Consider the following 22,179-nt stretch of genomic DNA (forward strand, 5'->3'; position numbering starts at 1 on the left):
GGCTCTTTGTAATAATAGCTCTAATTGGTGCTCACTTTGGTCAGACAGTCAGATGGAAGAGCTCAAGGAAAAGCTGGTGTTCCCTTTTGCATACAAACACTCTGTCATGGACAATGTCTTGAGCACAGTTTTTGCATTTCAGAGCTATCAGTGGAATTGGGCTCAATAAAGTAAATGCTAGTAGAGCCTGTGTGAATCATTTTAAGATCTGTCTTGGAAAAGCTTTCCCTGCTACCCACCCCCAGACAAAGGTATCACCTTATTTGTAAATTTCTTATTCTAAAGTATGGAAGAGTTTCTGAGAGACTCTGCTTTGATAATTGATAATTAGATAACAATTAGATATTATATCTGGGAACTAGCACTTATAAGAATTTTCAAGAATTGATCTCCATGAATGAGAGATTGTATCAGACAATGCTGTGGACAAATAGATACCATCTTAGGAGACGTGTTCTTAAGTCATTTGTAATATTACTCCCCTGATCTGCATCTTATGATTTCGTTCATCTTCAGGGGAAAAAGGTATTTACGTGTAGGGGTAGAGGAAATAGGCCACTACCCATATGCTTTTGGGTCTGACTGTGTGTTTGGAGTGTCCTTAAATTCCTGCTTTTACTCATTGCAAAAAGGCAAGTGTCTCCAAGCCTGTTTGGCTGAGTCCTGCCTGCCCTTGCCCGCTTTGGTCCATCTCACTGCTCACTCTTGCAAATTGTGCTGCTCACTTAAAAACACACACCTGGGTGGCTCAGTTGGTTAAGCGACTGCCTTCGGCTCAGATCATGATCCTGGAGTCCCGGGATTGAGTCCCACATCGGGCTCCCTGCACAGCGGGGAGTCTGCTTCTCCCTCTGACCCTCTCCCCTCTCATGCTCTCTCTCTATCTCATTCTCTCTCTCAAATAAATAAATAAAATCTTTTAAAAAAAACACGTCTCTGCATTACTTCCCTCATGATTTTATTTTCTTCTTTCCATTATTCTCTCTTTAATGTATATGCCTCGACTAATGTGCTTTTCAAACACGCAGTTTCTGCTTTTATTCCATGATTTACATTTATCAAAATTCATAGGTATTTTAGTAAAATTATACATTGTAGTTCTTCCTATTGATGTGTACATCCTGCTGAATAGCAATGGCAGTTTTGGAATAGCTTGTGTTTTAATTTACAATAAATATTTAAGTTTAGATTTAAATCTCTCTAAGAATGGAGTCAGAGAGTAATTTTACTTTTGAATTAATATAATTTTAAATAGATAATTGATTCAAATGGTAGAAAATTTAAAAGTTACAAAAGAGCATCTTGTAAAATATCTGTTTTGCACTGTATTCCCTTGTTGTCCAGTTCCCCTCCTGGCAGAAAACAAATGTTCTGTTAAACAAATGGTTTCTCTATTTCCTTCCAAGGATATGTGTGTGTATGCATTGGATTTTTTAATTTTTAAAAGAAATTATAGCATTCTATACACACTATTCTGCTGTCAGGTTCTTTTTTTCACACCTTATAATAGTGTTTTTTCTCAGGGCTTACAAATTGTCCATTCTTTTAAACACTCATGATCTACCTTGTTTGAGTGTCTCATAATTTATTTAACCAATTCTCTACTGAATATTATATAGATGTTTTCAATCTTCAGCTATTACAAATTGTGCTAAAGTGAGTAACCTTACACTTACATAAATAATTCTGTAGATGTGCAACTGTTGGATCTCTGCTAATTTGATGGGTTAAAAAAAAAAGTCTACCTCAGTTATGAAGGACGTTGAATTAGGTATTCCTAGAAGAATTTAATGAGCTTCGCTTTCTATTCTTTTACTTTGTCCTTATGAGATATTTTTAAATGTTTTTCTTATTGATTGGTAAGTGCTCATTATATAACAGAAAACTGGCTGTATGTCTCTCATCTGTGTTGCAAAGCCTCCCCGCCACTAGCTTTGGTTTGTCTGTTTGCTGTTACAAGTTTTCTGTTGGTTTGCTTATTTGTTTAGGTCTATGTCTTACAGACTTTTTGATATGAGTATAATCATATGTCTCATATATTTTATATCATGGTTTTTAGTTTTAACTGTAATATTTTAAAAGACTTTTTTATTCCAAGACTATAAAAGAATTCTGCCATGTCCTAATTACTTTGTGGTTCTATTTTTAATGTTTAAATTGTTGATCCATCTGGACCTTGTTTTGTTGTTAGATGCATGGTATCGATCCAATTTTATTTGTTTATTTCCAGATGGCCACCCAGTTGTCCCAACACCTTTTCTTGAAAACCCATCTTTTCCCTGCTAGTATGAAAAGCAAGCTTCATCTCACACTATATCTCTCTGTACAAATACACTTTTTCAGTAGACTAATGACTTCGTTTCCTTAACAGTGCTGTCTCTCCTTCTACCATTACGTTTCTGTTTTTTGTTTTTATTTTATTTATTTATTTACTTTAAGTAGGCTCCATGCCCAATGTGGGGCTTGAACTCATGACCCTGAGATCAAGAGTCGCATGATTTACCAACTGAGCCAGACAGTTGCCTCTCCTTTTTTTTGTTTTGTTTTGTTTTGTTTTTAGAGTTTATAGTATGTCAGCCAAATAAGGCAGAACTCTTTATGCAAAAGCCCTGACAGATAGAGGTCTTTATAGTTTATAATTGACTTTATAGTGACTGCCTTCCTTTTGTATAAGCCACAGAATTCTTTTATTTCATGAAGGTGTAGAATTAATCCCTACATAATGCTTTCCCATCACCTTAGGATAGTAGTTCTTAATGTTGGCCTGAGATTACTTCAGAAGCTTCAAAACAGGCACATACCCAGAGATTGATTGTTATGGGGTGACACCCCTACATTAAAAACAAAAACAAAAAACCCCAGGTTACGGGAGCAGAAAGTGTTGAAATGTATAGGTATAGTCTATTTTATAAAATGCCTCCACTGATATTAGGATAGACTCTATTTTTATGGATTTTCTGTATAGTTCATTCTTTCTAGCAATTCTTTGTTCCAGTTTATCACCATTCTCTTTAGAAGTCTTCACAAGACTATTGTTATAATTAACCAATAAGATATTTGAAAGCTTTTTCATGTGACAGATGTTTACTGAGTACCTATTATGAATCAGGTGCTATGCTAACTGGTGTGGAATGGGGAACAAAACTATTACTTTGAGAAACAAAGTGTTGCTGTCTAAACAAAATCATCATTAAACTAGGGAACTACCACATTATAAGGCACAGATTTATATCATAGACTCTATTATATGGAGTGCTACATGTAATAGTACATTCCCTTCAGAATAGTACATTCTTTTCAGAATAGTTTGGGAAACCTATAATATATTAATTTTGTCCTTCAGCTCTAGGGTTTACTGTAGCTTGATATTATAGTTTATTTGATAGAATATCTTATGCAGGTTTGAAAATATTCTCAAATTTGCTTTTTTTAAGATTTTTATTTTTAAGTATTCTCTATACCCAGTGTGGGGCTCAAACTTACAATCTTGAGATCAAGAGTCGGGTGCTCTACCAACTGAGCCAGTCAGGCACCCCTCAAATCTGCTTTCTAAAAGGTACTTCTTGGAATAATCCTACAGATAGATTTCAAAGTGCTAGTTTCTCATACATATAAATAAAATTGAAATCATAGATATGTGACTAGAAGTTAACACATATGAATTGTTGCTTTTATTTAATAACATTGGGTACTGCAATACTAAGTTAAACAAATTGTTTTTAAGGCAATATTATTACAGTGACAGTTGGTAAGAATCATATGATGATAACAATATAGAAGTAGCCTTTAGTGCAAATTAGTGTACTAGATGTTGATTTTTAATTGTCTGAAGTACAGTTTTTCCCTAAAATACAATAACTCTAAAAGAAGGAAAAATCCTTACTGACTTATAAAAGGTTGAAAATTTGGTGTATTTATTTCTATTTAAAAATACATTTAGATCTTCTTCCTATAAAATAATGTAGGAACCCAGAAACTCAGTAAAACAGGTGATCCAGAAAACATTTTCCCATTAACTTTCCACTTCTAGGCTATATCAGTGATGGACATTTAAACTTTTCCTAATATTTTCCCCTAGTTGTTCACTTTTTGCTTTTGAGTGTGAAAAATGAGTGTCCTGACATCACGGAGAAAATTCTTTTTTATGCTATTTTTATATTCTGTAATTTTACTTCTGCTAGCTTTTTGAGAGAGTTACTCAGTACGAGTCACCTACTGCTGATATTATTATTGAAAAAAATGAATATTTCTTAGGGGTTTTTACTTTTTTGGAAGGGGGGTAAGCACTATTTGGTTTATAGACCCTAAAGCCTTGCACTTAACATACTCCTCTACAAGCAATAATCCTAACCCCCAAACATCCATCCTAATTCTAAAATATGTTTAAAATGACATGATATAAAATGGCCATCCATGCTAAAGTTAGTGTATTGCTTCGGCTGTGTAAAAAAGGGGAGGGTACTGGTTTGTCAAGTGGCACAGTGCATTAAAATGTAAAAATGACTTAAACCTATTTTGCAAACAAAGAACTAGGCCATCCTGCCTCATCTCACAAAGATATGAGGTGACATGGCAATATTTGCCATATGGAAATAGAAGGAAAAATGTTCTCGGCCTTTCCTAAATCACTCTTCCACCACAGGTTGCTGCACCTGCCTCTTGTTCACGTGGGAATTTTGTCCCACCACAGAGACAGAGAAGTTCATTGATCTTTATCTTCATGAATCAGTCAGATCCCCTAGAATCTTATTCACATGATTTTTTTAAAAAAATTTTTTAAGGGTTGATTTATTTATTTGAGAGACAGAATGTGCATGTGCGTGCAAGCATGTAAGTGTGGGGCAGGGGCAGAGGGAGAGAGCTCAAACAGACTCCCCACTGAGCGGGGACCCCATTGTGGGGCTTGATCTCATGACCCATGAGATCATGACCTGAGGAGAAACCAAGAATCCGATGCTTAACTGACTGAACCATCCAGGCGCCCCTTCACATGCTTTTTTGATCCTAAAATTTCTATTTTTCTTAAACTCATTGACTCTAAGATACCTGCTGTACAGGATTTAAATACAGATTTGTCCTCCTTACTGAATATCATGTGTATTTTAATTCATAGATTCTTTTATTCATTCATTCTTGGGCCCTCACACACAAAGCTTTTGTGGCATGATACACACATTTTAACTACATATCAGAGTGTCTTCACTTGCCACTTCTTTTGATGTAGCATTGCTATGCATCCAATAACAATGTTACATTGCAAGCGAGAGAAAGCAGTAAACAGAACTAAGGGAAGGAAGGATCTGGCTGTCAGTGTAAATGTAAATAGCAGCTGTTCCATTCAAACTGTTTTAAAAACTACCACACGGTGAGAGCTTTGCATATAATAGGCCAGAATCAGGTTTTAGCATAAAATTTAAGAGACATGCTACCACCCTCCTGTTTGCACTGTTTCACTTCTCCCACTACTGCACAAGCAGTGGAGGACAAATATATATATATAATAGTGTCTGTGAAAATGTTATCCAAATATCTTTCAGTGACAATATTGCAATATGCAGATACATCAATATACATAACTCAACGTAATGTACAAAGATGACACTGTGAATGGGTTATTGTGTTAGGGGCAAGATACTTGCAGTCTCAGGATCACATGAGCTTATCCTCGGTCATGTGCTATGGCCACTGTTTCAGATTTTATACATCAGTTTTGAAATGTCTTGAATTATCTCCCTTCTGTCATTTTTCTAGCAAAAGTGACTATCCTATATGGCATTACGATCTCTCTTTTTTTTTTTTTTTTTAAGATTTTATTCATTTGCCAGAGAGAGAGAGAGCACAAGCAGGGAGAGCGGCAGGCAGAGGGAGAAGCAGGCTTCCTGCTGAGCAAGGAGCCTGATGTGGGACTCGATCCCAGGACCCCGGGATTATGACCTGAGGCTAAGGCAGATGCTTAACAGACTGAGCCACCCAGGCATCCCACAATGTCTTTTTTTTTTTAATCCTTGTGCCATTTTTCTGCCAAATATGCACACATTTTCTTTCCTATCAGTTAGGGGGATAACCTACTGGTAATAAGCACTTTAAAAATATTTCCTGTACATTGCAACTTTATCTAAAACCGTGACCCTTCAATAACTAGCACTACCCAGACTCATCAATATAGGGACCCTTTCCATGTAGTTATGTCCTCTTCCTATTTAGAATGAATGGCTAACAAGGATGTTTCCTACTACATGAATATGAAAATCTTAACTAAAAACCTGCCACTGCTTTGAAATGGGGGAGGGAGTTGGAAATCATTGATCCATAATTCACAAAACATTATCTGATCTAATTCCCCATGTTAACGCCCTTCTCCCACTTTGAATGTCTGTAAAACATTTTATCTATAACATTCATGTGATACTTGTAGTACAATAGCTTTGTTATGTATAATAGCAACATAATGTCAGTAAACATGAGCAGATGATAGTGTTCATATAGGTTGCAATGTAAATTAGAAAGTGCTACTAAGGTGTTTCTTGCTACTATTATGGGGACGATTGTCATTTTCCTAGAAACAGGGACAGCCCTTTTATAGCCCTCATTACTCCTACATAGCACAGCACCTTGAGCAAAGTAAGTGCTCAGTATATGTGCAATGAGAGCTTGCTTTTTTTTTTTTTTTAAGTTTTCATGCTCAGGTGAAATTTGGCTTGAACTTTAAAACTATTATTGTTTTCAAGGTACAACTATATTGCCAAAACTTACTTTGCAGATAAGCCATTTTTACCTCATTTCTTACCAATTTACTCAGGTTTAAGATGTTTGTGAAAGACTAAAAGTTATTTATGATTTTATTATACTTAAAAAGCATTGTGTTTTTACTAACGTACATAAGAAGCATTGTGCACTGTGCTAAAAGGTACTGAAGCCTACCATGAAGCCTGATGATGCTGGTACTATGATCACACACTATAGCATCCTTGCAAACATAATGGTACGAAATTGATAACATTCATTGCTCTCCCCTTTCCAAAGTGTTTCAGGTTCTTTGGACCCTTTGTCAATATTTTGATAGATCTCCTGGGAAAGATATCTGAATATTTCAAATATACTAAGGATAGATTGTAGGTCGATCAACAACAGAATGGCAAGCCCATGGAGCTTTTTCCCTTGGGCATTAATGTGTAGGATCTGAGAAGCCAAACTGGGCTCGAGCCTCTAGGGAAGTCAAAACTCCTAGTTTTTCTTGTTTTCCCCTTCAGGTTTCACATACCCCTGCCTGGTAAGTAGCTTCTCTGTTCCTCAATTTTTCCTCATCCTACAGCATCCCGCACCCCAAAGGTCCTTTCCCTAGGATTATTTAGAATAAATAGGAAAAAATGATCCGTCTGACCACAAGGAGGGATGAGGCTTGAGGAAAATATAAAGTGTTACTCTTACTGAGTTTAGACGTTTGTGGAAAACTGACTTTTATTGTCTGCCAACAGGAGAAGCTTTACACTTGGCTCGGGATTTTGGCTACACTTGTGAAACAGAGTTTCCAGCCAAAGCTGTAGGAGAACATCTTGCCAGACAACATATGGAACAGAAAGAACAGACTGCAAGAAAAAAGATGATCCTAGCGACCAAGTAAGCAGAATGGGAAGTCTCTATATGCCTTCTTTCAGGTTTTCCATTTTCTTTGAGTGAGGGAAAGAGTCTAGAAAGTACCAGTTCTCTAAAACGGAGGGTCTCAAGCTTTAGCAGCTAGATGTACTACACAAGGACATACCCTCACCCCTGGCCTTGCACCCATAGCAAGATTTACAAACTACCTTTGTTTAGTGATGATGAAAGTTTTTAGAAAACCTCTCCAGAATGTGCAGGAGTTCTTAGGAGAAAAGTATGTTTAGGAAATGTAGATTCCAGACAAATATGTCATTCGCTGCTATGTGATTTGGTCGAAACCACTCACTGAGCCTTAACACATGAGGGTGAAGATCTCAAAACACTGTGAATGTTTGGAGAATATGACAAAAGAGGACCTAGGTGTGTGAGAGGTAACACGGAGACCTCTGGGGCCAAGAATCACCATCAGTGCCCCTAGCTTTTCTGGTATATAATTAAGCAAATAATCCCTATACTGTCTCACCACCAGTGATGATACTGTCGAAAAGAAAAGGTATAATGTATGTGAAAGCTTCTGAAAAGTGTAAAGTTCAACAAAAATGTGAATTAAAATAATGACAGAGATGACACATGAAAGGGGAGCTTGCATAAGATGAGTTCAAATTCCCTCAAACTTGAAAGTTCTTTGATAAGGAATGGAAGAACTACCATTGAGTGTGTAAAAACCCAACAGAAAAGTAAATGCTGCTGCAAGTCATGTTCAAATTTTTAGAGAAAAATTTTTCAGGCAATAGCTAATTCTTGCTCTCTTTATTAAAATAAGTTATGCTACATAATAGACTATTAATAATCTTATCTAATTTCCTAACTGTATGTTCAGATTTTAGAGCTAATAGTTCCAGGTGGGTTAAATTATTATTTCTAAATTAGTTTCTTATTTGGGGAAAACTTTCAAAGAGATGATATAAAGTAGATAAGTGTTAAAGACATTGCTTCTTAGAAACTGATGGAAAAGGACTTCACAACATGTTGGCTAAAATTTAAATGGCCTCAAAATGCATAAAACCAAAACTAAATATTTCTTCTACCTACTTCTAATGTCACATAGGTCTTTTTTGGTTTGTTTTTACAAGTTTAAGTGTTTAAATGGGAAACCTACCACCCAACAGTTTTGCCCACGATACTGAGTCCCTTATTTGGGATTTGTGCTGCTTGTGGCTGGCACTGTTTGGGTTTGGGATCTATCTGTGTAGTGCTCTTCTGAGAGTAACTTAGATGATTCATCTTGCCCCAGAGAGAAGGAAAAGAAAAGATGGTGGCAAAAGGGGAAAAAAGGTAAAACAAGGAAATGAAAGGGAAAGGACCAGCTGAGAAAGAAAATGAAGACCAAGGGTTAGAGAAAGAAAATTAGAAGGCAGGTATAAAATGTGGATTTAAGATTTCAGGATAGACCTTATTCTGTGCAAGCTCCTAAAAATTTGCTGGTAGAAAGAGCTGAACCTGGATTTTTTGTGTGGCTAATCTCCTGGGGGATCTTTCCTTCTGTTTTGCTTCTACTCTTGCCCTCTTGCAAGGCAAGACCCAGAGGGGTCTTCATCAGTAACATTTTAGTTTCTCCAGGAGAAACTGAAAGTACACGTAGTCAGTTTGAATCCTTAATACCATCTCCGGAGAACTATAAAGACATGTTACAGATCAAGAGAAGAATACCCTGCTAGAAGTTAGGTAGTGTCCTCCAGGTGTTCCCAAAGCATAGTATTCTTCTAGCTGGCAGGATTATACAGATTTTCCCAATATGTGTCCCCCTGTGACACCTCTGAATGACACGGTTATCCCCAGATACAAATTATCCAAGAAAAGACACCTTTATATTTCCTACCTCAAAATTAGTTGGTTATAGTTTCATCATGCATATTCTAAGACTTTCACTCCCTAATCCAGAGAAATCCCTCTTTTTGTCCTCCTTTCCCCAGGCTGGTTCCATAGCTGCCCACCTCTACCACCCACAGCAATGCTGCCATTGACGTTCAGAACACAAGCACCCACTTTCTGGAGAGTTCCCATACTCTATTTAAATGTCTGTGCGTTCAAACTGATGCAGAGATTTTGTTTTCACCGAAGACCAGTGTTAGAAGAACTTGAGGGGATTAAGAGAAGTACTTCCATATTTGTCAGTTATGCTGAGACGTCTATTTTAGAGTAGTGGATTCAACTCAGGAGTAGTATTTTCCTTTTACCTAGGATCTCAATAATGTCTATTTTTAGATGATATTTGGGACATTCGTTTCATAAAATATTGTGAGAACATGTACTTTGATCCCTCTGCCCATAGCTGGACATTTGCAAACCATTGAATAATCAAGAATTGGGTTCACTGATTCCAGTTACCTTATTTTATTCAAGAGTAAATAGGTCATAAACATCTAGAAATTAAGAGACAGGCTGTATAATCTTTTGTGTCTTTTTGGTTGTGTATATCCATCCATCTTCTTATAGACAATGGGAAACAAGAATGAGAGACTATGTAGTCATAGCAAATATATACAAGACAAGTAATCATCAATGTAAGTGGACAAATTAAGGGATGTGTAGGAATTACATGCTTTTTCCACAGTGTATGAATGGATCCAACATGTGTTCTGAGAAGTTTCTAATTTTCTAATAGTAGAGCTTTGAATATTTTCAATTAAAATGCTCAACGTTGAAATTAAATAGCCTACATGGATACTCATTACATTCTAGTTAGCTCACCTTTGTTCAACAAGACTGTGACAGTTGCCTCAAAAATACATATGAAATTCAAAATCATTGGATGAGAGATCCAATAACTGATCTGCATTGTTGGATTGGCTTGCATGTTTCTCTTTTAACCCTATGAATAACAGATTCAGTTGTATTTAATTATTTTGCCAACTGCATAATTAAATGAAAGGCCCATTGACTAAGGGTCGAGCTTCCTAATTCCTCTTAATTTCTTGTTTTGTTGATTAACCAAATATGTTGGTGTAATTAGACAGTTACATAGGAGGGACAGAAACTGAATTAGACCATTTTTGAATTCTAAAAATGTACTGTATAAAACATTTGATTCATGGAAAACACATTTAAACTTCTTCATTGAATTTAGGACTAAATATGCTTAACATTTGATCTGCATTAGGGTAAAGCAGAATCGTCAACATGTTTTAATTGTTACTATAACAATAATTGTCAAAAGGAGAAACACAGAACTTGAAATTCAGGCATCAGCTTAAAAATTATGTCCTTAAGGACAGTGACATAAGTGATAAAGTTAGAATTTACGATTCACCGAAGATCATCTTGTGTTACATAATTCATAATGTGACATTTTGTTTTGAGAAATGAGTATTTCTTATTGTAGCCTTATAAATAAAATTTTAAATGAGGACAAAACTAGTCATAAAAATAATATCTCTATATCTGTCATAATGAGATGATGATCATAATTGCCTAAGGGGGGACTACAGAATTGTCCTCTGTTTTTAAGTCAAGAAGCTGTCCTAAGTCAGTGAGTTAAGAGCAGCAGAATCAAATACCAGAGGTTGAGAATTCTGGAACTTCTCCCAATAGCTTCCTGTGTGGTGTAGCTGAATTGCTTAGCACAAGTTAAATTTCTCCACACTTTGTCTTTTCCTCATTTCTTCATCAACTTTAAGTTTATTGTAACTTGCTATAATGTTTATACAGTAAGGAAGTTGATTTACCAGCTTATAAACTAATTTTTTCAATTATCCAAATAATTCTGATATCCTACCATAAGAACTAAAGCAATGTTTCAACCTTTATTTGAATTTTTAAATATATTTTAATCTTGTATAAAATTAAGAGACTCATCTTTAAATAGCCCCAATATTTTTTTTGTAGTAATGGAGCATACTGATAGTCTACCATATAGTCATTTATATTGCCAGTCTGAAAAATGATAGCATGAATCTGGATTTAAAATTTTAGTTAGAAATTTCCTAAAAAATAAAGATAATAGTATATCTAACTCTATTCAGTAACACAAAGCATAACAGATAACGATGCCCTACCAAATGGCATCATTTGATGCCACAGACTGGCATCAAAAACTTAGTTTAAATTGCTATTCATCTATGAAAACATAGGCAATACACCTGAAAGTCAATCAACTAAGTCTAACTCAGAACAGAAAAAGTGATAAATTCAGATCAAATATTCTCAGTGAAAGTATACACATGCAGTTGTTAAAAGCATGCATTTAGACGCTAGATCTCAGAGACTAAAACATTAGCTGGAGGATATGGAGGATCCTGTTTGATTTAGAGCAGATAAGGGCCCTCTCTGGTTTTTTGTTTGTTTTTCCTCTCCTTATGATCCACTTTTACTTTCAACTGTGTTCACAATGAAAAGGGCAAATTCTATGAAATCACACAATATGAAAATAACACTGGCAATAAACCTGGGGATTATTACTCATTAAAAAAAATCACAAATGATCTTTAGAAGAAATTTCAGGCACCTAATTATAAAACTCCACTGGCTTTAACTCACTGGTAAATTATTTGTACTTCAAGACATTTTGTCACTTTTTGGTAGTTATTTGTTAATGACACAAATGCTTTGGAGAGAAATTAGTGGCTGGGTCCATGGAGTAACATTCACTTGGAATAATTTGACTCGTGTACTTACTTGTCTTTGGCTAGCTACATTGATAATTATAATCAGGGCTAATGATTAGATTTTTGTGACTACCCATTGTAAATCCAGACCAAAAAAAAGCCCTAATCACTATCACATTATCCCTTGACTATGGAGTAGCCTCACATTAGATGATGTATTCTTTTGAGCAAATCCTTAACTGTCCTTTATTTCACTCTTCAATTACTGTATTAATCTAGTAAGTTTTGTTGTTGTTTAAAAAAAAACTATTTTCTTTATATGTTTTGCTTCTTTAGAATTGTATCATTTAGACTATGTATCACAAAGGCTTTGCTGTTATTCAATATATACAGTAATGTGGTAATTAAAACTTATCAGAAATCACAATTATTTAATGTAAGAAAAGCAGCAGATTTTCTCTTAAACATACCTTTTGCAAGAAACCATATTACATGGGACATAACAATCATTTTTGTGAGGCTAATGGGCTGAATTGTGGTAAATGATTATGTACTTTAAATATTAAAATATGAATTCAGTTCACAAGAGTCTGAATTCTAATGAAACGCTGGGAAACAGGATTTTCCAAAGCCTACTTGAATCACGGCTCTGAAAGAAGCCTATAACTTGATTTAAACTTTTTACAAATGTGATATCCCCTCTAAAAATCATATTTTAATATTTTTAAAAAACAGTGATTAAGTGTGATCCTTTCATATAGATTTTTCCTTATGCTAAGGTTGATCTGTGAATATTCACCTTAAAAATGAACACGGTTTTGTCAGTGCTCGTGGGCTGTTGATCACTTCCAAAGTTTTACAATTTTCCTATAGTACTTGGGAGCAAAGTTGCTGTTGTGAACCTCATCTGTATGTTGTAGATGGAACTTTGGAGGTTGATTTATGAAAGTTGACCTAGTCCTCTTTTATTTTATTTATTTATTTTATTATTGTTTTTTTATCTAGTCCTCTTTTAAATGAGAAGACAAACCTTTGATAAAACATCATGGGCTGAAATTAAAGCCCCATGTTAAGGGTTCAACTTCAATGATGGATTTCTTTCATTTTAGACAAATTTGTAAAGAATTCCAAGACCTCTTGAGCCAAGATAGATCACCACTGGGATCCTCCAGACCCACTCCAATTCTAGACCTTGACATCCAGAGACACTTAACACATTTCAGGTAAGACTGGCTTTTCAATCTCCTCAGACTCTCTTTTAAATTCTTAAACCATCTTTATTAACCCAGACATTTTTGTATTCCTGTCACAGTTCTGTTTAGGCAATATTGCTTATATATTCATATAGTGACTGACTGAATCTTTTGAAATTGCAAGCATCTAAGATCAAATTATAAACATAACTAATGCATGAAGCATTTTAGATCAGAAAATTTAGTGTCTTTATGCAATTTTCAGGAAATTATGACTTTGAAAGTGAACACTATTATTTCAAGTAATGGCACTTTTGAATCAGAATTCTGAAATCATTTAAATACTTCTTTATCTTGGTGAGGCACATCGTTGAATGGACTGATATGACACAAATTAATGGGATATCATACACTGATTTTACAGGCATATGTTAATAATTTCTGCCCACTTAGAAGCTGCAAATGGTTCTTAAATTGGACCACACAAGTATATTTTAAAGCTCCTGGAATGTGTTATTGAAAGCATATTTAAAATTTTATTTTCTGAGATGCTTTGGAAAAGAATAGACTATTTTTTTCTGGTTAATTTATGCCCTAGAGACAATGTGGAAAGGAACAAGATAATTACTCAGGTAACTTCCAGTTTTAAAGTTCTAAAATTCTAATGCCTTACATGATATTTCTCATCAATGTAAAAAATATTTTGTCCTCTTTTAACTATCATCATTCAGTTTAAAAAACAATGTTAAGCCGGGGTTCTTGTGTGGTTCAGTTGGCTAAACATCTTGATCTCAGTTCAGGTCTTGATCTTAGGGTCTTGAGTTCAAGCCCCACATTGGGCTCCATCCTGGCTGTGGAGCCTACTTAAAACAAAACAAAGCAAACAAATAAAAACAATGTTAAATAAAGACTATTATACATTAAATTTTAAAATGTTTTCAGTACCTCTCACCAATAATGCTGTTGAGGAGGATACTCCCTTATATAAAATAATGGATATTTCAATGAGTTGGAGTTTTATCTGTAACATCAGAGACTTTTAAATAGAATATTTTATTTTGCATCATGCTACAAGACTCCTTAAGATATAGTAGATACATCTTTGGAGACTAAATTTAGGGTTTGCCTTCTAAAAATGTACCAGATATACCAAAAATATATCTCACAGGACTTTTCTCCTAGCACTCAATTGGGTTAGTGAAAGTAAGTGTAATAAAACTGGTAGAAATTACAATGCCCAGAAGTTAAGGGGAAAAGGCTTTGGGAGTCAATAGAACCCTCTTCAAATCCAGACCCTCATACAGCTGAGCTGGGTAGTTATGGGGTAACATGCATTCTTTCCAACCCTCGATTTCCCTAGCTTTAAGTGGAAGAAGAACCCTTTTATTGTATGGTGGTAGTGAGCAAACATGACATAATGCATATAGGCTGGCTCAGTCAGTAGAGCATGTGACTCTTGATCTCGGGGCCGTGAGTTCAAGCCCCACGTGGAGCGTAAAACTTACTTTAAATAAATAAATAAATAAATAAATAAATAAATAAATAAATAAAATGAGATAATGAATATAAAGTAAGCATTCAGTGAGTGATGGGTTGTTTACTCCACCACCGATCCAAGTTTAGAAGATATGGTTTGTTCCACTGTCACATCTGTACAAATATTTTCCATATTTTTGTATCCACACTAAAGATATTTGTAATTTTTACAGAAGTTCAATTCCAAGCTTAATGATTTTTATACAAATCAAGTCTTGATTTAAGGAAGTTTGTTAAATTACGAATACACTCTAAGGAAGAATTTATTGTTAAAACATAGAGAATTCAGATTTTATATCACAGCTACCAGGTTATTCCAATTACGGGTGCCTCAGCCTTCATCAGATAGTGAGCTGTCCTTTTTCAGTCTCAAAACAAAATACGGCATCAATGTGTAAATTGAATATTAGCAACAGTGTGAAATAAGTAGGCAAACCATGTGTTTGCTCAGCATAGGCACAATCTGCTAATTTGTTGATACTTTAGTTAGTTGCCAAATCAATGCCACAGAACTCCTTAGAGGAAACTTTCACTTCTAAACTTGAGCTGTATGTTTCCTTCCTGGGCTTTATTTGCTCTCATTTACCTCCCCCCTATGCAGAATATGGTAAAAAACTAGTCGGGTATTGTCCCGAAAAGAGCTACATATATTGAAAATTGTTCCCCCCCCAGTTCAAAAAGAGCTTATATTTTGGATGTAAAACTCTCAAGATTATGTATGGCTGCAGATTCTCAATCACAACAATTTGAAATATACAGCCATACCTTGAAACAATTTAAAACTACATGGTATATCTACTTATAAAAGTATCATCTATAAAAATTTTGGTATTATCATTTATATATTAATACACATGGGCATAAATGTTGTATTGTTATAAATATTAAGTGTTTCGATATCAGAAAGTTATGATTTCCTATTTATTATGCCTTTTTAATATTTTCCAGATTTTTTATTTACTTTGCTTTAACTATATTCCAGATAATTTATTTTGACGAGATGTTCTGATTTCATAGTGGAAGGTAGTAGGATGATAGAAATCATTTAACTGGTGGAGTTTTGAGAAAGAGATGAGGTTCAGTGGGGTGGAGTCCGGAGCCGACGACCAAGAAAGAATTCTTAAGGCGTCTTTAGTACAAAATGGTGGTTTATTAAAGCATGGGGATAGGACTCGTGGGCAGAAAGAGCTGCTGCCCTGTGGTCTTGAGGAGGGGCTGATTATATACTCAGGAGCTGGGGAGGTGAGCACAAAGGGGGTGTCCAGAAGGACTGCCATATGCTAAAGACTCTCAGGATACTGGAGGCCTGGTTATTGTCAAGCCAAGGTTGTTTTTCCCTCTAATGAGGCATGAACATGAAGACGGTTGGGAGTTTCCTAGAGGAGTGTCACATTCCTCCTATCATGCGTCCTTGTCAATGGGCTTCAGGTTCAAAAGAAATTCAATATTATTTACATTTCCTTCTGCCTCAGCCTCCCTCAATTTCATGTAGGGGAGGATGATGTTAGGGCTTCAGGAAACTGAGTTATGGGTCTCTGGAAGTTAGGTTATTGATAAGAAAGCTTCTTCCTTGTAAGTCACTAGGACATTTGTAAACTGAGAGAGACTTCTGTCCTGCAGGACTGTGATCTTCATCAGTTAACCATTTGTTTTTCCTTTAGGGCAGCCAGGAGTGCCTGAGGAATGTCACATATATCCCAAAGTGGCGGGGGGTGGGGGGGTGGGGTACCAGCTTCTGCTTTGTCCTCAGCTAGCCTTCTGCTCCTTCATCATAACTAAAATTCACTTTATAGCAAACTTCCTAAATTATATCTTTTTTATTGTGATAAAAAGCACTTAACGTAAAATTTACCATCTTAACCATTTCTAAATGAACAATTTAGCAGTGTTAAGTGTATGCACAATGTTGTGCAACCACTCTCCAGGACTTTTTCATTTGGCAAATCTGAAACTCTGTAACCATTAAACAACTCCCCATTTCCCCCTTTTCCTCCTGCCCCCTAGCCCATGGCAGCCACCATTCTACTTTCTGTCTCTATGATTTTAACTACTCTAGATGCCTCATATAAGTGGAATCATACAGTTATGTCTTTTTTGACTAGCTTATTTCACTCAGTATAATGTTCTCAAGGTTCATCTGTGTTGTAGCATGTGTCAGAATTTCCTTCCTTTTAAAAACTGAATAATATTCCATTGTATGTATATGTCACATTTGCTTATCTATTCATTCATTAATGGATACCCCTTGGCTGTTGTGAATAGTACTGCTATGAAAATGGGTATGCAAATATCTCTTTGAGATTTTGCTTTCAATTTTTTGGATATATACCCAGAAGTAGAATTACTATATAATATAGTAATTCTTTTTTAATTTTTTGAGAAACTGTCATAGACTTATAACACATGAAAGAGATTTTACAATAGAGGATTAAGCAGAGTACAGGTAATTACCTGGGATAATTAGGAAATGCTTTCGTCTCTCTATCCACAGTACTTGGCACATGGTATGTACCCAATAAGTATGTTAATTGTTTTTCATAGTGGCTGCACTCTTTTACATTCCCACCAACAGGACACAAGGGTTCTCCTTCCCCCACATTCATGCCAACACTTACTATTTACTGTTTCTGTTTTAATAGTGGCTATCCTAATGTGTATGAAGTGATAACTCATTGTGGTTTTGATTTGTATTTCCCTAGTGATGAATGATGTGAAGCATCTTTGCATAAGCTTGTTGACCATTTCTATGCCATTTTTTTGGAGAAAGGTCTATTCAAGTCTTTTACCCATTTTTAATCTGGTTATTTGCTTTTTTTGTTGTTGAGTTGTAAGTTCTTTATATATTCTGGATATTAGCCCCTTTTAGACATAGGATTTGCAAATACTTTCATTCTGTAGGTTGCCTTTTTATTCTGTTGATTATCTCCTCTGATGCATAGAAATTTTTATGTTGTTCAGCTTGCCTTTTTTTTTTTTTTACTTTTGTTGCCTGCGCTTTTGGTGTCATAGCTACGAAATCCTTGCCAAATGCAAAGTCATGAAGTTTTCCCCCTGTTTTCTTCTAAGAGTTTTATAGTCGTGGGTCTTATGTTTAGGTCTAATGCATTTTGAGTTAATTTTTGTATATAAGGTAAGCTAGGTGTCCAGCTTCATTTTTCCGCATGTCTTAAACTATGTCTTTTTAAACAAAAGATACATGGTTGACATTTCCAATTAAAACCCAAATCGAAGTCTCCTGATATAGATCAAGTTTAAATGTATGTCTTTTTTTTTTTACTGTGCATTTATTAAAAGAAGCCTCAATAGAATAGCTTAATAGGACAATAAAGGTCAGCTTGCTGCCTGACCTTGAAAAAGACTTCACACTTTTTTTTAATAAGATTTTATTTATTTATTTGACAGAGAGAGATACAGCGAGAGAGGGAACACAAGCAGGGGGAGTGGGAGAGGGAGAAGCAGGCTTCCCGTGGAGCAGGGAGCTCGATGCAGGGCTCGATCCCAGGACCCTGGGATCATGACCTGAGCCGAAGGCAGAAACTTAACGACTGAGCCAGCCAGGTGCCCCAGACTTCACACTTTTTAAGTGTAGCCCTTAAACCTGGTTTCACAGCTCCAAATCTCTCTTGGAGTTTTTAAAAATTCTCAAGGTCAGGAATATAGTTTAAAAGATCTAATTTAATAAGTCAAGTCTAGCATTGGATTTGGGCTTCTGTGTTGTTTGCAGAACTCTGAAGTTGATTCTGATAGTTAGCTTTAAGAACCACAGCCCTAGGATGTTTTTAGACTATTAGCTTTTTTTTTTTTAACTTTGGAAGAAAAACCATTCTAATTCATTTTTTTTTAAAGTGACACTGAGAATTATATGAAGTTCTGTCTTGTATACCAATGTATTGAAAGGATTCTATACTTATTATTCTGCTAATAATCTGGGTAAAAACATGTCATCATGGAATGTGTCTCTTTCATAATTTCCTACTGACAGCAGTAACTTTAATTTTGATAGAACCAAAAGCTCAAGAGAAAAATGAGTTAGAAAGGAAGCATAACACATTTAACTTTGAAAACAGTCCATTGGCAGAGTCTGATAAATTCTACTGTTTTTGCTGAGTTCTGGCTGGGAAAGAAGGAGAGAGTGTGATTGGATAAGCATAGAGAATGCTCTAATTAGTAACATCGACTTTTACTATTATTTTACTTGGTCAAAATACCCTTCCCAGTGTAGACCACTTGAATTACTCCTTACAGGGTGGTTGATTTAGTACCTTGAGGACTGTGGCTTCCTTTCGGCCCACTGAATATGTCCAGGTAAAGCTAGGGAATGATCTGACCTCATAAAGCACAGATAACTACTTCCAGTTTCCTGTGGTAGTTGCCATATCTGTGTGCTCTGGGAAACCGTACAGCAGTGACCCTTCTCACAGTCTATAGCCTGGAAAGTTGCTTGTTTCCATCAAAATGACAGCAGTCGGGCTTATTCATTGTTTATAATTTACTGAGTACCATCAAAAGTGTAGAGAACACAGCAGACACTGTAACGCCTACTGGAAGGGGGACGAGAATTGATTGAAATCTACACAACACCCCACAGATACAATTCCCAGGAACAAGGATGGCAATTAGACCAAGGTGGCATGGGGCCTCACAGACAGAACAGACCCAGCTCAGACAGAAGCCCAGGGGCCTCATTTTCTGCAGTATTAGCAACTCCCCTCTTTGCAATTTCAAGGAAGTCTTCGCAACTTTTCCCTTCTTGGTCTCTTACATTCTCCTAATCACCTTGAATCTGAAGTCAAGCGAAATCACGTCTGACAACATAAGTAAGGAGAGGGAGTTAGACTATCTTTAATGCTCCACTCAGAAAAAGCAGTCTATCAGAAAAATGAGGAAGTTTTCTTTCCTAGTACCCATCTTAGGAGCCTGAAATGTTATTATTTCTTGTATTTTACAGTGGTAATGGCCAGTGGTGCAAAGATTGGGACTCAAGGATTGTCTCATTCTTTAGGAACTTGTAATGCAGAGGAAAATTACTTACAAAAACTTATAATATATGAGAGATTTTGTAAGAAAGGATTAAGTACAATATAGGTAATTACCTGGGGTAATTAGGAAAGGCTTTCATCTATCTATCCATAGTACTTAGTGCATAGTATGTACCCAGTAAATATATTCATCAATGTGGATTATGATAATATCTCTATTAGGTCTTGGATGTATTCTCCACTGGGTTATTCCCAGGGCCATGGTGTTTTAATTGAACCATGGGCTAGGGAAGTGAAATGATCAATATGCTTAATTCTTCCGTTGCAGTCAAAAAGTGAATTGACATCACACCTTCTTAGAAATAGACCCTCCCATAGAAATGGGAGAAATACTCCTCCCATCATTCCTGGAAATAAGAAATATATAGGCACTTCCCAGATATCTGTCTATTTGCTGGTGATGACATCTTCTTCATTGATTCTCAATGTTGGAAGGCCCCTTACATTTCCCACTCTCCTCCAACATTTGGATCTTCTGTCCAACATTCTTGTCAGCTTGTCACCCATTCCAGGCTCAAAAACTTTCAATAACAGACTCTTTTTTTCATTGCCCAGACATCCCTTCTATCTCCGACAACTCTATCTGAAATGTCTTCCTTCCATTGAGGCAACATCTGTCTCCCTAATGTCCCACTCCTTGGGGGACTTCCACAGTCAGTTTAATTCCATTTCTCTCCCAATTTCTAAAGACAGCTGTGGTGTCTGAGTTTTCTCTTGCTGGACTATCCATCCCCCTTTTCTTTATGTTCCACATATGACATGAATTCCAGTCAACTCAGCTACTTGTCTTCTGAGCACCATATGCTTGGCAGCTCACTCAGGAAAGCATGTGTGTCTCTACTTGAATGTGACCTGTTTGGTTGTCTCCAAGGAGCCCAAAGTGTGCATATGGGGTTTTTTTGTTTTTATTTTTCTCATTTTGGGGGAATGGGAAAGTGGTAGGGAAGGTATTCAGCAGTGGATGGTTTTATTAATCCTATGAAGTCACTCATCAGTGTCAGAAGAGAAATGAAGAAATTTCAATGTAATCTCTAATCTCAAAAGAAAACATCATGAAATAAATCATACAATGAGCCTTAGCATGTAAGAAATAAAATTATTAAGCCTCCTTCAGGAAGTTCTGCCAATTCAAGAGGACTTCTAGGACCATTTTGTTTAAGAATATTCAAAGTAATGGGCCTGAATTGTGAAGAAAAAAAAAATCCTATATTTCCCACCTAAGCTTCTTTATGTAAGGTTCAAATGCAACTTTAAAACTTAAACTTCAAAACCTGTGTGCCATTCCCAGTTGCAAAGAAAAACATACCTGTAAATGGTCAGGTCTTATTCACTAGTTAAATACGGACAGTTTCTGTTTACATAAGAGTAAAAATAGTCTCCCTTGAAATAAAATTTTCACTAGTAAGAATGTAGACTAAAAATAAAACAGGAAACAGTTTTCATCCCCTTAGCAGACAAGTGGAATTATGATGAACTTCTTGTATGAACCTACATTAAATTACATTATTTAATGTTCATTTAACATTAAGCAGGAAATTGAAGAATTAAATTAGTTGCCAATATTTATTGTACTTCACAAGTTGCATGGCACCAAACCAAAGGCTGCAGGAGATACATATATAAAAGCATCCCTTGAAGGTCACTTGATGACATCTGAAATGATTTTTAGGTGCAGCACTTAGGACACTAGTAATTCAAACAACAGAAACCAGAGGCAACTATTTCTAACAAGTTCCAAACGTGGCACCCTAAAAACAACATGTGTGAATAATTGGGGAATGCATAGCTGGTAAAGAAATTTGGGAATTTTTATTTAAATAATTTCTATCTTTGTTGAGCTATGGATTGGAGGACAGTCTGGGGAAACAGCACAGGATTGTGGGAAGCACTTAGGATGGGTTTCAGGGACCTAACCCATGAGATGCTCCTTGAAAGTGTCTCATGGTCAAGTGTTTTATGGTTTGGGAAACCCTGCCTACTGTAATGTGCTTGAAGTATATCGGTTATACATTAGCATATCAAAAGCTTCCAGAACCCTTTCTGAATGGAAGAAAGAACCCCATGTTTCTAAGACATGATCACAGGAACTCTTTTTTTCTCAGAGTCACTATTAACAGCCCATGAAACTAAGGTTCTACAGAAGTTCTTGGGGGAAATGCTGAAGTTCTTCATTCTCTTTTTCCTGGGAAGGATAGCAGACATGGTAGTTAG

General features: G+C 35.9%; 1 protein-coding gene across 1 annotated transcript in view; it reads left to right on the plus strand.

Moving 5' to 3' along the window:
* The window catches only part of TFAP2D (transcription factor AP-2 delta), a 53,706-nt gene that overhangs the window by 22,757 nt on the left and 8,770 nt on the right, over positions 1–22,179 (plus strand). The window contains exons 6-7 of the mRNA XM_025890707.2: positions 7,476–7,617; positions 13,310–13,423. Of these exons, the coding sequence (XP_025746492.1) occupies positions 7,476–7,617; positions 13,310–13,423 (256 nt within the window). The remainder of the gene's footprint in view (positions 1–7,475; positions 7,618–13,309; positions 13,424–22,179) is intronic.

Source organism: Callorhinus ursinus, unplaced genomic scaffold, assembly GCF_003265705.2.
Source record: "Callorhinus ursinus isolate GAN/ISIS: 27379988/994484 unplaced genomic scaffold, GSC_fseal_2.0 scaffold22, whole genome shotgun sequence".
In the NCBI taxonomy this organism is placed as follows: domain Eukaryota; kingdom Metazoa; phylum Chordata; class Mammalia; order Carnivora; family Otariidae; genus Callorhinus; species Callorhinus ursinus.